Here is a 17,075-nt window from a genome sequence, read left to right as displayed (position 1 = left end):
TCCCTTGCCCGCCGTCGCTTTCTTGCTCGTCGTCGCTTTCTTGCTCGTTGTCGCTTTCTTGCTCGTTGTCGCTCTTTCGCCGGTTCTCACTCTCGCCGTCACCCCGCTTCTCTGTCTACTGATTTGCCTGCTTGCCTGCTCACACGCTCGCGCTCCCTCTACCCCACGCTCCCTCTTGCCTACCTTCACCCATGCAGAACACGTTCTGTACTGGACATGTAAGGGAACAGAATGAGTGAAACCCGTAGCTCGTTGGCCACGCATACGTACTACCATTACACTATACTGTAATAGCTGTGCCCAAGTGTAGAGAATAGACTAGGTCAATATGATTTTCAATACCGAACGGACCAGTGCCAGTGGCAAATCATAATATCAATTGATCTACTACATACTATTACTGTTCATTCCTGACCGCTATATGAATCCCGTGTATCGGTGTTGCGAGTCGATAAACCGGTTAGCGTGCACGCGAGCAAGGAACTTGAAATCAATCGTGTGCACCCTTTATGATTGATCAAGAGACGGTTCCACTTCTCCGTTTTCCCTTCGCCTCCTCTCACCGCTGCATTACCTGTCGAGCCTCCCGCTAAGGCGTCCCTTGACGAAAATACCAGCTGTTTGCGGATTCCGATCGCCCTCGTCATCCCCGTTCGTATCGCGCTGCTCACCCAGAATCTTCTGCTCGAGTGCAGTGATGGCCCGGTAGAGTTTTGCCGCTGCGTCGAGAATGCATTTGCACTCGACGAGCTATCCTCTGAGCGCCGTGCATTGAGGTTTTCAAACAAACTTGAGGGGGCAGATGAATCGATGGTGGCTGATGAGAGAGCGAAGTTCGAATGGAGGGTGGAGTGTACGCAAGAAGCGAAAGGGGGTAGATGAGGCAGAGACGTAGTCCCCGGAGGACTTCGGCGTGGGCGTGGGGCGGTGGGCATGTGGACGATTGGCGGTAACGTTGGGGGATGCCTGTGATCGAGCGAGGACAGAGAAATGAACGAGGTCGTCCTTACGATGATCGAAGAGTTGTCTATGTGAACTCGGGTGCTGCTCTCGACTGGGGAACAGCCTGGCGCGGGGCCCGCGGATATACGAGCTCGACGCAGTGCCCGACATGGCTTCTTGCTCAGCGGTGATAATGGTTCGCCGCGGGCTGGCAGCATTGGCGTTGTAGGTAGAGCTTGCTTGGGCTGCCGGCGGATTGTCCCGCCTGGTGTCGTGATGCAGGACGGGGAGAGGAGGCAGCTATGATCTTGAGACGGCACGAATAGTCATCAGCATCGGCCTCCATCGCGGATGACGAGCCGTGGTCGACCACAATGTTGGGTGATGGTGGGGGCGAGGGCGCGCACTGATCGGGAGGTGGAAGAAAGGCAAGAGGGAGCGAGGTTCGGTGACACTGCAAGCGCAGTCACGGCGGGTCAGTACTGGTGCATGATAATACTGGCTACGGAGCTGCGTGGGCCGGAACGCAAGACGTTTGTCTGCTAGATCTGTGAGCTGCGCCAACCCTTGGAGCGGGGACGGCTATGGCGAATCGGACACGGTAGTGAAGGCAACGGCGAGGGGCCTCCCGGCGGCGAAGATAGAGGAGTGGCAGACGGGCGGAGGAGAGGAGGGTAAGGCGCCCATCTGCGGCTTGCGAGTGTTTGTCGGGTTAGATGGCAGAGTCCTAACTTATACATTAGACGGCAGAGCATACGTTAGACAGCAGGGCGCCACCTTCATACATTAAACGGCAGATGCGATGGGGCCGTCATACATAAAAATGACTACCTGTAGCCTACTTCGACACATGAGATGACAGCTGAGCGCGAGCCTTCATATAGGGAGTCCTAGAGGATGAACCGCCTGAGCGGCGGGCACCAGCCGATCGTGCGCTATAACGTCACCCATTGTCAGATTATTTCACCTGCTAGGCCTCGCGAAGCCCACTCACTTCTGGACCAAATCAGGACGGCGCAGATCAGCCCAGCCAGGCCGTACACCAGCAGCGTGCCAACGAAAAGAAACAAGCATCACTTTGGCACGGTCCGACGCTGCGAAAGCCGAAGCCCTCGCCCTCTTCTCTTGACCCATCGCGGCCTGGGGCACTCCCTCGTGAAATAGCCGGCCGTGCTGAATGACGGCAGCAAGCCCGGCCTCACCGCGCCCACGGGCGCCTCGTCTCGAGAGGCGCCCGACACGGCCGTGCTCCCACTCGGCTCCGTGGAATAGATGGAGCTTTGGTGCGTGCAGCCGACGGTCGCGGCCTCGCGCGCTCACAAAGGACCGGAGCCGCGGGAAGTAAGAGCGTGTCCCAAGCGTGTCCCCTGCGCGCGTGGTGAACTTGGGCGTGGGCAGCGGGGATATGCGCGAGGCGGAGGTGTGCGCTGAGGCGCAGAAGCATGGTGAGTGCTCTCGGGGTGGTTGAGGTCGCGGTGTGAGGGGGGATGGGGCTAAGGTGTACGGCGGCCTTCATTCGGTAGGGACCAATGTTCCTCTCAAGGACTTGATGACCATAGTGACTCGTCCCACAGGGGACGTCAAGCGTGTTCTACGGATGCATGGCGGGAGCATAGGCGTGATTGGGATGTTGCGTTCCGCCGAACGAGGGTGATCGTAGGAGCAGGAGGGGCCAGATCCTCATCCTCTCCTAGGGTCTGTTTGTGACCGTAGTCTTCAACTGTAGGACGCGTCTACGACACGTCCGTCTCCTCGCCCGAACTTCTAACAAGGAAGGACCGCAAGCCCCCGAGCGGTGCTGCATCGAATACTCGCTGTCTAAAGGCGAGGACACTGAACTCCAGTCAAGTAGAATCCGCTCAGGAGGAGTTGGCGACTTACGCTATGCATAGCGCTAACACGATCATGGCCCGCAGCCCACGCACCGAAGCAGTTCTCAAACGACGCGAATCTCTGGCCGACGACCTCATGTCCTGCATCTCAGGTTTCTTCGTTTCTGAACGGGCTGGGCCTGTCACTAGCCCCACATCTTTCGGCATGAATGGCTCGTCCTCCGACACGTGCGGCACCGGCGAAGGCACTCGGCGATAGCTGCATAGCTGCGAGGACCCCGGGTTTACCCTCAGGAGGCTAGGTCGGAATCCGGACACGAGACACCCTCTTCGGCCGTTTAGGATTCGTCAGAAACCGGACAAACGAGGCTGCAGCATAGAAAATGCTAGTCACAGCGTCCGGACATGGCACAGCCAGGTATAGCGAGGCCAGTCGGCTGCCCAGACATGTGAGTTTAGAGTCATGAGCATACGTGCAAGTCCCAGCGGTCTGGACAGGATCAGCCTCTTTTGGGCGGGGAGGGTAGGTTGATTTCCGGGCATATCGGTGCCACCTGTCCGGACAAGGATTTTCGGGTCGTCTCGGGGGTCCTTAGCTGCGACACAGTTTCCATCAGCCCAGGCACGTCTCTTCAACTGTCTTCAATCACACGGGCTTACCCAGTGTCCTGTCCAAAAACAGTCGCCTCCGTCCCCGCTGAGAAGAACGAAATGTTACATGCGGTTCGGGCTGTATGCGAGGTAGACGCATCGCCGACTTGCGCGCGCCGTAGGAGGGGATTGCAGATCGCCACCGCAGTCCATGTCGTGCGGGGTTCTGTGAGTAAGAGTGAGGTAGTAATATGGTCTGATTGAGAGGAGGCGTTGTATATCGGAGAGGAGGGATATCCTGGGAGCTGGCTGTCGTCGCGGTGGGACGTCGGCACGATGCCGCTCTTCTCGTCGAAGCCCCACAACTGGAAGCCCTACAATTGGCCAGCCGCGCGAGATGTGAGATGAGGGCTGCAGGGAGATGTGCCCAAGCTAGGACACAGAAGATAACTCGATGTAGGCAGGAAGGCAATGTAGATCCTCACGACACGTGCACAGTTGCACTCGAGTTGCTGAGCGAAGAGAACACCTGAAGCCGACAATGGCACCATTGGTGTCGACCGCGCACACTAAGTTAGACCGCGGAAAGTTGTCACGGTCATGAACTCGACGATCTGCTTGTCCTGTTGACGAGGACATGATCCGGCCGACCGTAGTGCTGGAACTTGGTCCTCGAGGCTAATGGCCGCAGATTGCGCTGAAGCACAGGGACGATGTCGTCTTCGTCTTCGTCATCTTTCTCGGAAGGCCTGGGCACGTCCGCGCCCCCGCGCGAGGAGGATCGCCTGACAGTGCCTCATCTGCCAGAATAAACAGTCACAGACTTGCACGGGAGGGTCCCGCCCTCAACACGTGAATCGGGTTCCGCGGCGGAGGGGGAGGGTCGGGCGAAGGGCGACGCATGAAGCGCATCGGTCGACTGGCGCGCTGTAGAAGGCTGTAGAAGGAGGACTCAGCAGATCGCCGGTCGTAGTCCATGCTTCCGGGTGGGCGTTGGGATTGAGCCTGAGGACGCTGTGCGTGACGGTGAGGGACGACCTGGCCAGGCACGCATTCGAGCCGGGTGTGCAGGAACGATCCCATCGTGACCCAGTGGCGCCAACGGGCCGCCGGGGATGCGGGGATGCGGCCTCGATGCAGGAGCGGGGCGTAAGATTGCGACGTCGCCGCGGTCATTCGCGAGCCCCCCATACGTGATCGAGGTATCATGCTTAGCTCTGGACTGTTCACGAGCATCGGTCAGTAGTGAATCGTTTGCTTCCTGACTAAGGAGAAGTAAGTACTGACCAACGTGTTCCTTGCAGTTCCTCAATCAGCACGCCTGTATGTGGGCTGGGCGAGCATCAGTGATTTGCAATTCTGCATAGCTGTGAAATAGCGAGGTACTGACCGGCATATCACTTGCAGACGACAGGCTCATCGCGCGTCCGGTGCGCGATGAAGAGGTAGGGTGGGTGTGCGGTGGCAGTGCTGACCATAGGCGATGCAAATCTTGCCTTGTCTGCTGCCGTCTTGGCTCGGGGGCGCGAACATTCGGAACATTCGCTGGACGACGCGGACGGGCATGCGGAGGTGAAGGTAGAGAGCGGAGTGACGGAGATAGGCGAGTGACTGTAGAGAGAGACGTCCAACGGCCAACGCGTGGCCACCGCGTGGTCATCCGCGAGCCGGTTGCGAATCTCTGCGCGCTCCATACGGTGCTCCTTGAGATGCAGTGGGCGCCGTCGTGGGAGTATGGAACTTGCACGGCGGGAGGTAGTGTACATGCACAGCGTGCAGCTGTCCGGCGAGACGCCGCCAGTTGTGAGTAGAGTAAAGGACGAAGTAGTGAGTGTAGTACACACATTCAGACCGCCCTGTCGTGCGTCATGCGACAAGAGGGTAGTCGCGTCGACAGCGATGTAGAGTAACAGTAAGGTTGATGTGGTCTGAGTTCACGCGGTCCCCGACCTGTCGATTGAACAAGCGCCGCTCCGGTGGTGCTCACAGGCTGCAGCCCGTTCGGAAGCAAATCCTGGCTGCATTGGCGATTCAGACGCAGTGTCTTTCTTGATTCTCCATAGGCTCGATGCAATGAACATCATTGAACTTGTCCGAGCCTTTATTCGGACGAGCTGAAGTAGACGCAGTTTACATAGGATTGGGCGCCTACACCCTGAGCCGGCCTCTACTACTAGCAGGTCGATATTGACACGTACAGTGCCAGTCGAGAATTGTGGTGGCCGAGCGAAGAATATGATGATTTCACAAGCTAGCCAGGGTACAAGAAAACGAAAGATGCGCTGTGCAAGGTGGCGCGGAAATGCGAAAACATCAACCCCGAACTAGTGAGTAAAATTGTGGTGTGTAGACTCTAGAGTTGCTGAGCTTATATGGTGAGCTTGTAGAGCGAGCTAGGCGGGGAACGAGGAGACATATCGGCGAGACATGAAGCAACAAGTGGTAAAGGCATGTCCCATGGTGTGAAACGCCCGACCTCGGGGTGGCCGTAGCCAGACTCCAGAGTGCGAATTGTCCCTACAAGGGACAAAAATGAGCTGAGGACGAATTTAAGTCCAGCAAGAGTACCTGTATAAAGCTGTTCCTCCCATCACATACTACTATTAGGTCCGCACCTCCATGAGGAATCGCAACAAAGAATCAGCACTGGTTGTCTGATTAAGCCTGAGCCTCTCCTCGACCTGGGGCATACTACAGCAAGACAAATAATAATAATGCACAGTCAGGACGAATGGCATTCATTTCTGCATGATAGTGGAACAGGCCCCGCACATAGTCCATGGGTAAATTCCAAGACCAATGCACACTATACATTCCATTCTACATGAGTATCCTGGATTATTCAGCCCCAAGCTCATTCAATAAGTAGTCATCACATGGACGCTTCCAATGCACGATCGTCTCTCAAGCAAATACGATACATGCCTACCGAGTTGGCATCAAGATCCTCCCTGCATATGCACCCATCTCGCGGCCCCTACAGCGTGTATCTGAATTCCCGGTTTTGTATGTCGGTAAGATCCAAGAATGCCTACATCGCATTCGCATCATACAATCCGAGTCAGCTCCCACAGCCAACAGGGATAAGCCTTGAACAAGAAGAAAACGCACTCTGTCCACCCTCTTCTCCTCGCCCTTCTCGTCCACAACGTACGCCTCATCATACGCCGTGTCCCTCAGCTCGCGCTCTCGCCTCCAGTTCTCGCGCGCGAGGTAGAAGCGCGCCGCGAGGAGGATGAGCATGGACGCAGCCCAGCATGCTGCGAGGATTGCCCATGGGACACGGTTGCGCGGGTCGTACCGCAGCTGCCAGTACTGCGGCCCGACGGTGTTCCCTATGGCGTACCCAACCATGACGATCGCATTCGTTGTCACGCGCTTGGTGTGCCCCGCAGTGACGTTGCCGACCCAGGATAGGAAGATCACGAAGGGCGCGATGTAGCTGACTAGAAGAGGTGGTCAGTATGACTGAGCGAGGACGAGCGATGGAAGGTGGCGGGACGAAGGGCAGGTCTGACGGATGGAATGGAGAAGGGGTAACAAATGAAACAGATTCGCAGATGAAACACACCACGAAATCACAGAGATACCACCCTCGAGAGGGGACGAGCGAACACCAGACAGCAAAAACCAAACACTCACTTGCAATCCAATACGAGAACAACAAGCCCACCTTGTCCGACCACGGCAGAGTCGTGACAAGGATCGCGCCGAAAATCGCGACGAGGTAGTGCAGCGCACACATGTACGCGCGCCCGTGCGGCCAGTACGACGCGCCCATCGTGCCGACGAAGATCCAAATGACTGTGCACGGGCGTGGTGAGCGTCGCCAGACAGACGGGGAGAGATCGACGATGCACGTACTCTCAAAGAGGCCGTCCACACACCCAAGCAGCGTCGTGTCGATCGCGGAGAACCCGAACTCCGCGACGATGATCTGGCGCTGGTTGCTCAGCTGCCACACAAACAGCCATCAGTAACATCACCCATGCACCGATAAGAGACACCACCCGCGCACCGAGTTCGTGACATTCGAGATGGCCGCGAAGAAGAAGAAGAGGTACGTCTTCGGGTCCTTGAACACCTCGACGACCTGCTCGCGCTTGAAGTGCTTGTTCTCGACGCCTGCCTGATTCGCCTTGATGCGCTCGATGGCGACAGTCTTCTCCGGTTGCGTCAGGAAGCGCGCCGTCGCGGGCGAGTCGGGGAAGAAGAACCAGAAGAGGATCGCGGCGACGAACGTGATCAGCCCCGTGATTATCATCAGCCTGCGGGGGTGGGGGGGAGTGTGTTAGCATAGGCCTGGCGATGAGGGAAGAGAGTAGGGACGAGGGGACTGACCATTGCCAGGGATCAAGTGCGCCGTGCGAGATGTGCAGCGTCCCGTACGCGACAAGGCCAAGCAAGATGATCGCCGTGCCGTTCATCAAGACTGTCCAGCTCACATCAGCATCCAACCACCATTCAAAGCCAAATAACACTCACACCAATACCCCACCCGCCTCATCTGCTCCGCGCGCGTATAGAACATCGACGTGACGATCATGAAGCCTGGCGTGATCGCGCCCTCCGCGATGCCCAAAAAGAAGCGGCACACAAGGAGGGTACGGAAGCTCTTCGCGGCGGCGTGGCAGAGGAGCGCGATGGACCAGACGAGGATGTTCACGCTGACCCACTTGCCGACAGGGAACCGCTGGAGCGCGTAGCTTTGCGGGAGCTGAAAGGCGAGGAACGAGAGGTAGAAGACGGTGCTGAGCCAGTCAAATTGGTTTTGTTCAAGGTGCGCGTCTTTCCTGCGGGGGCGGGAGATTAGTTGGCTGTATGTGGCGTTGTGTGGGAGGGGGGGATCCTGTTCTCCTGACGCTATGTTCCGGAGATGTATGTGCTGTCATTGGTCGCACTTTGGTATTGGACAAGGACACACTGGCACGAGCAGTTGATCTACGGGAAACAGCGCTGGGCGACAGCCAACGGCCGTCCACAGACCAACTGGCGATGTACTAAGCCTTCCGTGTATACACATCATGGGGAAGACAAACACCGGAGTGTACGACTTCCATCCAGCGTCGATTCGAAGAGTAGCATGCGAAGCAAACTTTCGCCACGAAGGCTCTGCGGACATTGGTATCGTCACTGAGTACACCCAATGTTCTCTCCGAACGCGAGACGGGGACACCTGCAACACGTAGCGCAACCCTCTCATACACGGTAGGGCGAGTTTCGCGCGCGGTACCGGGTGCTACACCAATGGGCTGGGATACAACTTCCTGGCTTCGTGCTTCTTCGTAGCACGGGTACACCAAAAGTTGCGCGTGTTAGGGACAGCAATTGTTTTGATTCGTTCAACAAAGTATATCCAGAACACATAGAGAAGATGGAGAGGAGGCGGTGGACGTACAGGATACCTAAGACCGCAGACTGTCCGAGGGTGATTTTGTCTGCAAACTGTATTCTGGTGTGGTGCGTCAGATGCACGCAGTATTCCTGGGCTGCATAGCACGTACAAGTAAATTACTGGAGAGTATTAGCACTTCTGAGTAATATGTGTCTACGAGGAATACTCACGGCACATGAGCGGGAGGATGTGGAGATCGATCTTCCGCCTGCGTGGGGTGTCAAATGCATGGACCGACATGGAAGACAAGACACTAGTACTCACTTGACTCGGTTTGCCTTCGCAGGATCTAGAGGAACGTCGATCCCAGCAGCCAGCTGTGCCGCCACATCAATATCGTAGGAGTTCAAGTTGGTGATCTTACGGTCGGTGCCACCATTCTCTTTGTGGATGGCGATGTGAGACATCCTCATGGGGACAACAGGACGGCGAATAGGATGACGGAGGGTAGGAGAGAGGGGAGATGCTCCGCTGACGACAGCAGTTTCTCAAAGGATGTTCATATATTGTTGACGGTGTTCGGTTCAGCGTCCAAGTGCCCGAGGAAGATTGAACGTTCCGATGCGGAGTCTCCTTCGATGGCTCTTCGCTGCCAACCGCCTTCGCCTCCGTCGCCACCGGCTCCACCATGACAGTCAGCTGTACACCTACTGAGACAAAATAGGATATCGCATCAGCAAAAGTGCATCCCGCTGATCCGTGCAGTATAAGAGAATAAGGGGAAAACGCCTGGCGCAGCGGCCCTGGCAGGCGCGATGTTCATCCCGATTAGGCAAGTACCGCATCGGCGCTGGACGGGCGCCAATCACACTAAATTCTAAGTCGGGAAAGTAAGACTTGCCGGTAAGTATTTTTCCACGAAAACGTCACTCATAGTGCAGAAAGGGAAAGACCAGCACTATGTCCTTTCACAACATACTTAGAGGTCGCGAGTACCGTTACCCGCTAGTCCGTGGATGAAGGTCCCGCGCCACACGCCTCAGCCACCTCGCGCCTCGCGGCGACGCGGCCGTCGCCTTCACGCAACGCTCATATATGAGCGTGAGGTCTTGCGCGCAGCTGCCTGACAATTGAGCCTTTCTGACACCGTGTCTGAGTTGAATTTGACGCGTAGATTCCGAAAATGAGGTCGCCAAGGCCGTATGATGAGTTTTGAGCGAGGTATAAGCGTTGCGTGAAGGCGACGCGACGGCCGCGAGACGCGAGGTGGCTGACTCGGAGGCGTGTATACGGTTGCCCGATAGTCCGAGGCCGGGCATTTTGCACGACGCGCCTCAGCCACATCGCGTTGCTCGACCTCCGCCTCCTCCATATCCTCCGGAACTCCCGCAGTACTCACCTTACAGTCGCAAAAGCATTTTCACTGGACCGAAAGCACTGAGAACATCAAAAGAAAGAGGTACTGGTAAGTTCATACTGGCCTGAAAACTCTCGAGGCTCGACGACCCGGGAAGTGGTAAGCGCCCGACGGTGCCGCGACTCGCTCGAACTTGAATTGCACAAGTCTGGAGGTCAATACTCACATCCCTTTCCAGATATACTAAGGGCATGATAAGAGAGGTGCTTGCATGGGCAGAGGATGTATTGTATGGTGAGTGAGTAACACACTGTATATGTACTTCAAGGCTGCTCAAATTGGAATGGCAGCCCATTCGGACGACTCGGCAAGACAAGTAACTGGTCTACGAAGTCCACCGCCATACTAAGCACGATGAGGTGCCGAGAGTAGGAGAAGCTCAATGGTGCCTTCATGGCTATGCATGGACGTGACAGGTGAGTGATAGTATGCCCTTGTCTTGTACCGTGCTGCGGACGTTCGTGTACATCGACGAAACCACAAATATATATCCTTTGTCCTGTACCGTACATCTGCCTATTTGTACGCCACCACCCTACATCCTCGCTTCACTGCAGATTTGGCCAGACATTGAAAGTCTTGGAAGGCCTACAGTATTTCACTGGGCCTGACGGATGCTCAGGACCGCGGTATCCGTACCGAGTGTTGTATCATCCTAGAAATGATAAAATGCTCACCTGTCCGACATCTCCCAAACTTGTATCAAAGCAGCCATGCATCGTATAGTTGAACCCTCCAGACTTGTGCATTCCAAGTTCGAGCGAGTCGCAGCACCGTCGGGCGCTTACCACTTCCCGGGTCGTCGAGCCTCGAGAGTTTTCAGGCCAGTATGAACTTACCAGTACCTCTTTCTTTTGATGTTCTCAGTGCTTTCGGTCCAGTGAAAATGCTTTTGCGACTGTAAGGTGAGTACTGCGGGAGTTCCGGAGGATATGGAGGAGGCGGAGGTCGAGCAACGCGATGTGGCTGAGGCGCGTCGTGCAAAATGCCCGGCCTCGGACTATCGGGCAACCGTACGTGTGGCGCGGGACCTTCATCCACGGACTAGCGGGTAACGGTAGTCGGGATTGCGAGGAGGAGGAGGAGGGGATTCCATCTAGTCCTCACGTCTGCGTGCCGAGCTCACACAATGTTCAGCGCTTCAGCGCAGCGCTCACCGTAGCGTATCGCGATCCTCTCCGTCCGCTCGCTCGCTTCCGCCCTCTCGAGCGTACGAGGACGGAAAGCAAGAGGCCCCAACAAGCGGAAAGCTCACGGATATTTCATCGGCTTCCAGCGATTTGGAGAGTTCTTACGTGATGCATGCCTTCGCCCGAGGGCCTCGTGTATGGCCATCTCTGGACTGCCTGGCTTCAAAGTCGGATGGAGGCCTCCGCGCAGACCAAAAAAGACGATTTTCTTCTGGATTTGTGGGCGGCTGCTTAGTTGGAGAGGGAGCGCTGGAGATGTTCGCAGAGAAATCCGCCCTGCTCTCCACGCCTCGTCCCATGCTTCTCCGCACAACATGCGTCGACTTATATAGCAGCACCGCCTGCGCCTCTTTTCGCCGCTCGAGTCCTCCCGCCCTCGTTCGGCGTGCCTACTCCCCTCGTCTTAGCGTTCGTCGGTCCCGCAGCAATGGTCGAATGGCAATCCCAAGACGCGATTGAGGCTGACTCAGGTTGGATACACCCCTCTTGCGATTTTGTGGGACCTGGTGGGAGGACAAAGGCTCGCCGAAGCAAACACGCGGACCTTTGCCCTGTCTCCAGATCAAATTCAAACTCAAAATCGCGTACAAGACTGTTTCCTAACGTGTTTATTATGCAGTCGCCTTTAGCAGGTTCATGCATGCGCTTCTCGGCCTGTACCTGTACGTCTCAGTCTTACAGGAGGAGTCGCTGCAACTCATTGAATGAATACTACAGCTGGGAGTTCTTCACCTCCGTCCCATTCGACTGGGAGTACATTTCAGGCAGACGCAAGTTCAGATGGCCCATGGTAAGTCTTCAGTACTTCAGTCTCCGAGTCTATTCATCAGGATTATACTTTGTCGAGTCTCTGGCCATCATGCTCCGCCAGGACCCCCTTTCATTGGTGGAGGGGGGGGCTGATTTTGCTGCCCGAGACTTGATTATTCTTGTCCGGATTAAATCAGGCCTCAGGGAGAATTGTCCGCTGCTGTCCGGAATTCAGGGTCATGCCTCGTCAGCCATGCAACTCATGGTAGATGTTGGGCAAGTGAGCACCAACGGTGAGCAGATGGGGTGGCTATTGCTTAACAATCATGCCAGCAGTGCTGTCCTCGTCACGCACAGCATGCTATGGCTGCTCGCCATCCGATGTCATAGAAGTCGTGATTCGTGACATCGACTACGCCGACCTTGTGTATGCAGAGGACGTGTAGGTCTGATTTAGCCTGTGTTACGATACTACACGGGCGGTTGAGGTGTCCGGACAGGATCAAGCCTTGCGGGGTTCCAGGAATCATGTCTGGACACTGACACAGGCCTCCGCCCTCATGAACCTCGATTTTTTCCCGCTTACATCAGGCCCACCACCCCTCAAACGGCCAGGTTTTGTCCGGACTGGGTTAGGCCTCTCCCCAATTGATACGGATCATCCGTTATTGCGGTCATTGTATGTTCAGCCGCTTGCGCTGCAGGACGACGGAGGCGAACGTTCGCTCCTTATGACTTCTGACGGGGACAAGTTTCGATATCTGTCACTGTGAATTTCTTCCACTGATGTCTAGCAAGCATGACGTCATGTGAATCCCGAGAACCAGCATGCTCATAATTTACGATGTGTAGATCTTTTTTTTCTTCAATAGATACTGCATGCTGTTCGCACTCATTGGCATGTAAGTCGGTCCGCTCACATCACAAGCCTGAGGTGCGCTCGCTGACGGATGCCTTCTTGCAGAGCGATCGCGTTGGATGCGACCACGTACGCCGCCTACTGCATACCGGCTTAGCTTTCTCTGATGTCACTTCCAGGGCGATTAACTGCCAGGCGCTGTATACCTACAACCAGGTACGCATAAGGACCTAGTAGTATCCAATGGCCTAGACCAAACTGGGGGGCTGAAATCGCACAGGTATTCGGGAATGCATCCATTGGGCTTGCAAGCATCAACCTTTCCCTGCGCACGTACGCTCCCGACGACTGACCACTCGCCCACCCCATACTAACCCTACTTGTACAGAATGGCTGTATGGTCGCAGGTCTGGTACATCGTCATCCCCCTCGTTGCGGTCATTTTGGGACATTGGTCACTCCTGCTGCATGGTAAGTGTTCGCTTCCTGTTCGTGCAATGTCTCTCCGATTTGATCATGCTCTGCAGGAATTCTGATCAAGGCGGCATGGATTCCGGGCCAGGGCTGCGCGATCACCGACACGGACAATACACTCCTCGCCGCAACGTTCATCTACTCGATGGCCTTCGACTTCACCGTGCTTATGCTGACCGCCTGGAAGCTTACCTTCAACAAATCCAGCGGCGAAAAGCGGAGCAAGATTGTTCAACTGATCTTCGGTGACGGGTTGATCTACTTCATTGTTGCGTGGGTATCCATTGGAAGTGCAATGCAAATTGGTTGCTGACGTTATCCGTGCAGTTTCGTGGCGAACCTGCTCGCGACGGTAGGTGCATGCGCATATGCAACTCGACGCCCATGCTGACTACTCCCAGATCTTCATGCTGTTAAACTTGAACGCGGTCATGTCGATCATCGCGAACGTTCCTGCGGCGATCGCGTCTTCCGTCAGTGTTACCTACGCTCCTTCTACCATTCCACGCTCCTGACGACCTGCAAAGATCGTGGCATGCCGCGTCGTGCGCCGGCTCGCAAATCACACACACACGTCTTCCACCGCCGAAGTGTACAGGTACGTCATCCGTGCCGCCTCAGCCAGTGCTCGCCCGCTCACACGACGCCCGCGCTCAGTCGCGTGAAGCGCAGTCGGACGGTGAACGCGACGGTGAACATCCCCAACAAGAAGACGGTCGGCGGCGGCACCCACATCCAGGTCAGCTCGTCTGGCATTGAACATATGCACTGTATGCTGACGCAGGGACAGATGCAAACATTTGCGAAGACCTCAGCAGGCAATGTGCCGTCGGACCTGAGCTTCATCCAGTGCGAAACGACGGACGCCATCAAAGCAGACCTGGAGAGCTGCTACCATGGGGAAAGCCCGACGGTTGCCGGTGACGGGTGCGGGCGGCCGGACAGCCCGACGATCGCCAGGGACGAGTACAAGCGGCCGGAGTACTGAGCCTTGTGCCTTTTATTTATCTCGCAGGTCGACTCTACTGCTCGTGGACAGGTGGATACGCCGTGGCGCATCTTCCTTCCGCCATCATACCCTTTGCCACTGTCCCACTCCCACTCCGTCTGCATCGCTAGTCATTCATTTTGCATAACTTTCATTTCGTCCATGGTTGCGGGCCGCCGTCCCGCTGTCTGTACTACTAGCCCCATCATCTTGACGCCCGGAGATCCGTCGCTACGAAGAAAAGGGGGCGGCGGGCCTTGTGGTCATCCGTCCGAGTCCTCAATCCGTCCTTGCTTATTTCCTGCTCTGCGGCGCGTTGTAGTACCTTGACTACTATATACGTATATGAACTAGCCGAAGCCCGTGCTACGCTACGGTAGCGGTGTGCGCTCGCAAATACAACTGTACTCTACATACATACCGTATGAGTCCTCAGAGAGACGGGACTGCAACTCGAGTTGCTTGCTGCCAGTGAGTCAGAAGGTCAAGAAGCCGACTCCCGGAGGGAGGCGGCTGAGTGGCCAGATTCATGGATTGCTCTGTATAAATGTACTTACCTAGTGCTCATAGGGCCTTGCGTGGCAGCTATGTAGCCCGGTTCATGCACAATAATGATTCATTGCCGCTCGACGGCGTCTCATTACCGCGATGCGCCCAACCTCGTCCGGGTCATCCTCTGCATCAAAGTCATCGAACTCCTTCTCAATGTCCCCCGTATATCCCAGTACCTACTCCCTCCTCAGCAGCATACTCATTCAGCAGCACGACGCTCCTCGGCGAGAACACATCACCATTCCGAATGAAGTCCATTCGCTGCCGCCGCTTGTTCCATCGCGAGGCTGGACATACTGCAGGATCCGAGAACATCGCCGGGTCGAAGGCACCGTCTTCGGGTACATGCTCGTGTATTGCGTGCCGATTCGGATGTTCTTCGCGCCGCCACGACCCGCGTTGGGCTCGATCTCGCGCGTGAGATGGTTGACTGTCGCCGCGACTTTCAAAGTCGCTTCTGTCATCATTCCGAATGTTTGACGTGCGACGCGCGAGGCAGAGCGCAAGGCCGTAGTGGAGAGATGGTCAGACTGGAGTTCGGGGGACGGCGCACATACCATTTCGAATACAATCCTGCGTCGCGTGAACGAATGCGGCATCCAGTGATTTGGGCATGCTGTTCATGACAGCCAGTGAACGATGTTCGTAGTCTGGGGAATCATGGTGTCCCTATAACCCGCTCATCAACAGCAGAACCTGGAAGTTATTCAGACAAGCAGCACACCTATGCCCATGGCCTCCGAGTAGCCACTCTCCGACTCCTACTCGTGCGCGTTGTGCCTGCGCCCTCGGTGTTGCCGCGCATCATATCTGACGTTAATTCGCCCGTCCTTACTCGTCCTCACTCATCTCATCCCCCCGTCATCACCCGTCTCTGCCAGCCATTCGCCCTTCCCTGCCCACTCGCCCCCGTCCACGCCCGCTGGCTTCTGACCCTCCGCTCGTCGGCTGCGCTTCACTCGAAAGCTTTTCCTTGCATGCTCGCCGAGAATTCGCCCCGCCTTCGCTATGCGTGTCATGGCCTGCTTGTGTGCTCGCTCGCCCGCGTGCGTGCCTGGCCGTCGGCCGTGTCTGCGTGCAGTTGGCGTTGGCACAGCGCGATCGCGGTCGACGTATGCGCTGTCACCTATTACTCGCTCGCTTGTTCGCCCGCCCGCTCCCCCGCCCATCCAGTCGTTTGCTTACCCATCCGATTGCCCCTCCACGCCTGCACACCTGTCCGCAGGCTCGCCCACCTGTTCTGCGCGCGTTCGTCGGCTGCATCTGCCCACTGGGCATTTGCCCGGCGCGCTCGCGGTCGGCATGCGCGTTGCGCTTCACGTCGCGACGGCAACTGCGCCTACTCATTCCCCATCCCTCCGACTCCTTCGCTCATGCATCCGTGGTCCATTCGTCGGCCATGTCTGTATGCAGGGCATTGGCCCTGCGTACTCATGGGCGTCGTGCGTCATGCTGCACGTCGCCGCGCCCTGTTCCTGTAGTTAGCGAGCCCACTCGCGTGTGTCTGCACTCACGGTATACGTCTGCATCGCTGCGGTCGGTACACTCCTGTCACTCGTGAAGGCACGGGCCCTCGTTCTCGTCCCTTTGCTTGTCCGTGTTATTCTCGTCCTTTTCTCCAGATTGCCTGTTGCTCGTTGATTTCTGTGACTTACCGCTGTCTTCCTGGTCCGCGCCCTCCCATGCCAGAGCGAGAAGTCGACGTAAGTGCCGCGCGCGCGTCTGAGTAATGAGGAAGGGTGCCAGGTAACCGGTTATGCTATAAGTAGAAGGTATTGCGGCCACTGGTTGCGGTCTCCATCGCTGCGCTCGGTACACTCCTGTCACTCGTTGTTGTTTGCGCCTTACCGCTGACCTCCTGGTCCCCGCCCTCCCATGTCAGAGCGAGAGTTGAACTCGAGTGTCGCGCGTGAGTCTAGTGGTGAAGAGTGGTACATAGAGATTCAGTGTTGCACGTTGAACGTTGAACGTTTAAACGAGGTGTTCGGGCGTCGTGTCTCAGCTACGGTTGCCCGATAGTCCGGGGCCGGGCATTTTTGCACGACGCGCCTTTGACGCGCCTCAGCCATATCGCGTCCGCCTGCTCCATGTCTTCTAGGACTGGGAATACTCACGTTACGGTCGTAGAAACATGACTGCTACACG

The 17,075-nt window shown here is 56.4% G+C and overlaps 4 protein-coding genes across 4 annotated transcripts; 1 reads left to right on the top strand and 3 right to left on the bottom strand.

Moving 5' to 3' along the window:
• Positions 1-780: 780 nt before the first annotated feature.
• B0H18DRAFT_885320 (uncharacterized protein) lies at positions 781-1,194 on the bottom strand (the record flags this gene model as incomplete). The annotated part of the gene is made up of 1 exon (XM_048041068.1): positions 781-1,194. A coding segment is annotated over one exon (414 nt), but the record flags the coding sequence as incomplete, so codon positions are not given.
• A 5,148-nt stretch (positions 1,195-6,342) lies between these two features.
• B0H18DRAFT_1124533 (MFS general substrate transporter) lies at positions 6,343-9,167 on the bottom strand (the record flags this gene model as incomplete). Its single annotated transcript, XM_048034870.1, has 11 exons — positions 6,343-6,396; positions 6,477-6,811; positions 7,008-7,169; positions 7,230-7,320; positions 7,384-7,633; positions 7,707-7,797; positions 7,851-8,158; positions 8,764-8,817; positions 8,870-8,879; positions 8,931-8,968; positions 9,025-9,167. 11 exons carry the CDS (start codon positions 9,165-9,167, stop codon positions 6,343-6,345), a joined length of 1,536 nt encoding a protein of 511 aa, XP_047887448.1.
• A 2,567-nt stretch (positions 9,168-11,734) lies between these two features.
• B0H18DRAFT_856441 (uncharacterized protein) lies at positions 11,735-13,959 on the top strand (the record flags this gene model as incomplete). Its single annotated transcript, XM_048039655.1, has 12 exons — positions 11,735-11,777; positions 11,927-11,969; positions 12,025-12,097; positions 12,910-12,959; positions 13,022-13,045; positions 13,096-13,132; positions 13,197-13,249; positions 13,305-13,387; positions 13,444-13,663; positions 13,718-13,742; positions 13,792-13,863; positions 13,918-13,959. Coding segments are annotated over 12 exons (765 nt in total), but the record flags the coding sequence as incomplete, so codon positions are not given.
• Positions 13,960-14,731: 772 nt separating this feature from the next.
• On the bottom strand, positions 14,732-15,547 carry B0H18DRAFT_1039514 (uncharacterized protein). Its single transcript, XM_048030503.1, has 3 exons — positions 15,362-15,547; positions 15,244-15,278; positions 14,732-15,217 (listed from the first exon to the last, which is right to left on the bottom strand). Exons 1-3 carry the CDS (start codon positions 15,527-15,529, stop codon positions 15,166-15,168), a joined length of 255 nt encoding a protein of 84 aa, XP_047887446.1. The 5' UTR covers positions 15,530-15,547; the 3' UTR covers positions 14,732-15,165.
• Positions 15,548-17,075: the final 1,528 nt, after the last annotated feature.

The sequence above is a fragment of the Fomitopsis serialis genome (assembly GCF_022376445.1).
Source record: "Fomitopsis serialis strain Sig1Antser10 chromosome Unknown B0H18scaffold_126, whole genome shotgun sequence".
NCBI lineage: Eukaryota > Fungi > Basidiomycota > Agaricomycetes > Polyporales > Fomitopsidaceae > Fomitopsis > Fomitopsis serialis.
This window is presented reverse-complemented; position numbering and strand designations above follow the sequence as displayed.

Coding starts and splice junctions, on each gene's coding strand:
- B0H18DRAFT_1039514 (XM_048030503.1), bottom strand. CDS start 15,529: ATGCCGCATTCGTTCACGCGACGCAGGATTGTATTCGAAATGGTATGT. Junction 15,279..15,361: donor CTTTGAAAGTCGCGGCGACA/GTCAACCATCTC, acceptor GCAATACACGAG/CATGTACCCGAAGACGGTGC. Junction 15,218..15,243: donor GGTGCCTTCGACCCGGCGAT/GTTCTCGGATCC, acceptor CAGTATGTCCAG/CCTCGCGATGGAACAAGCGG.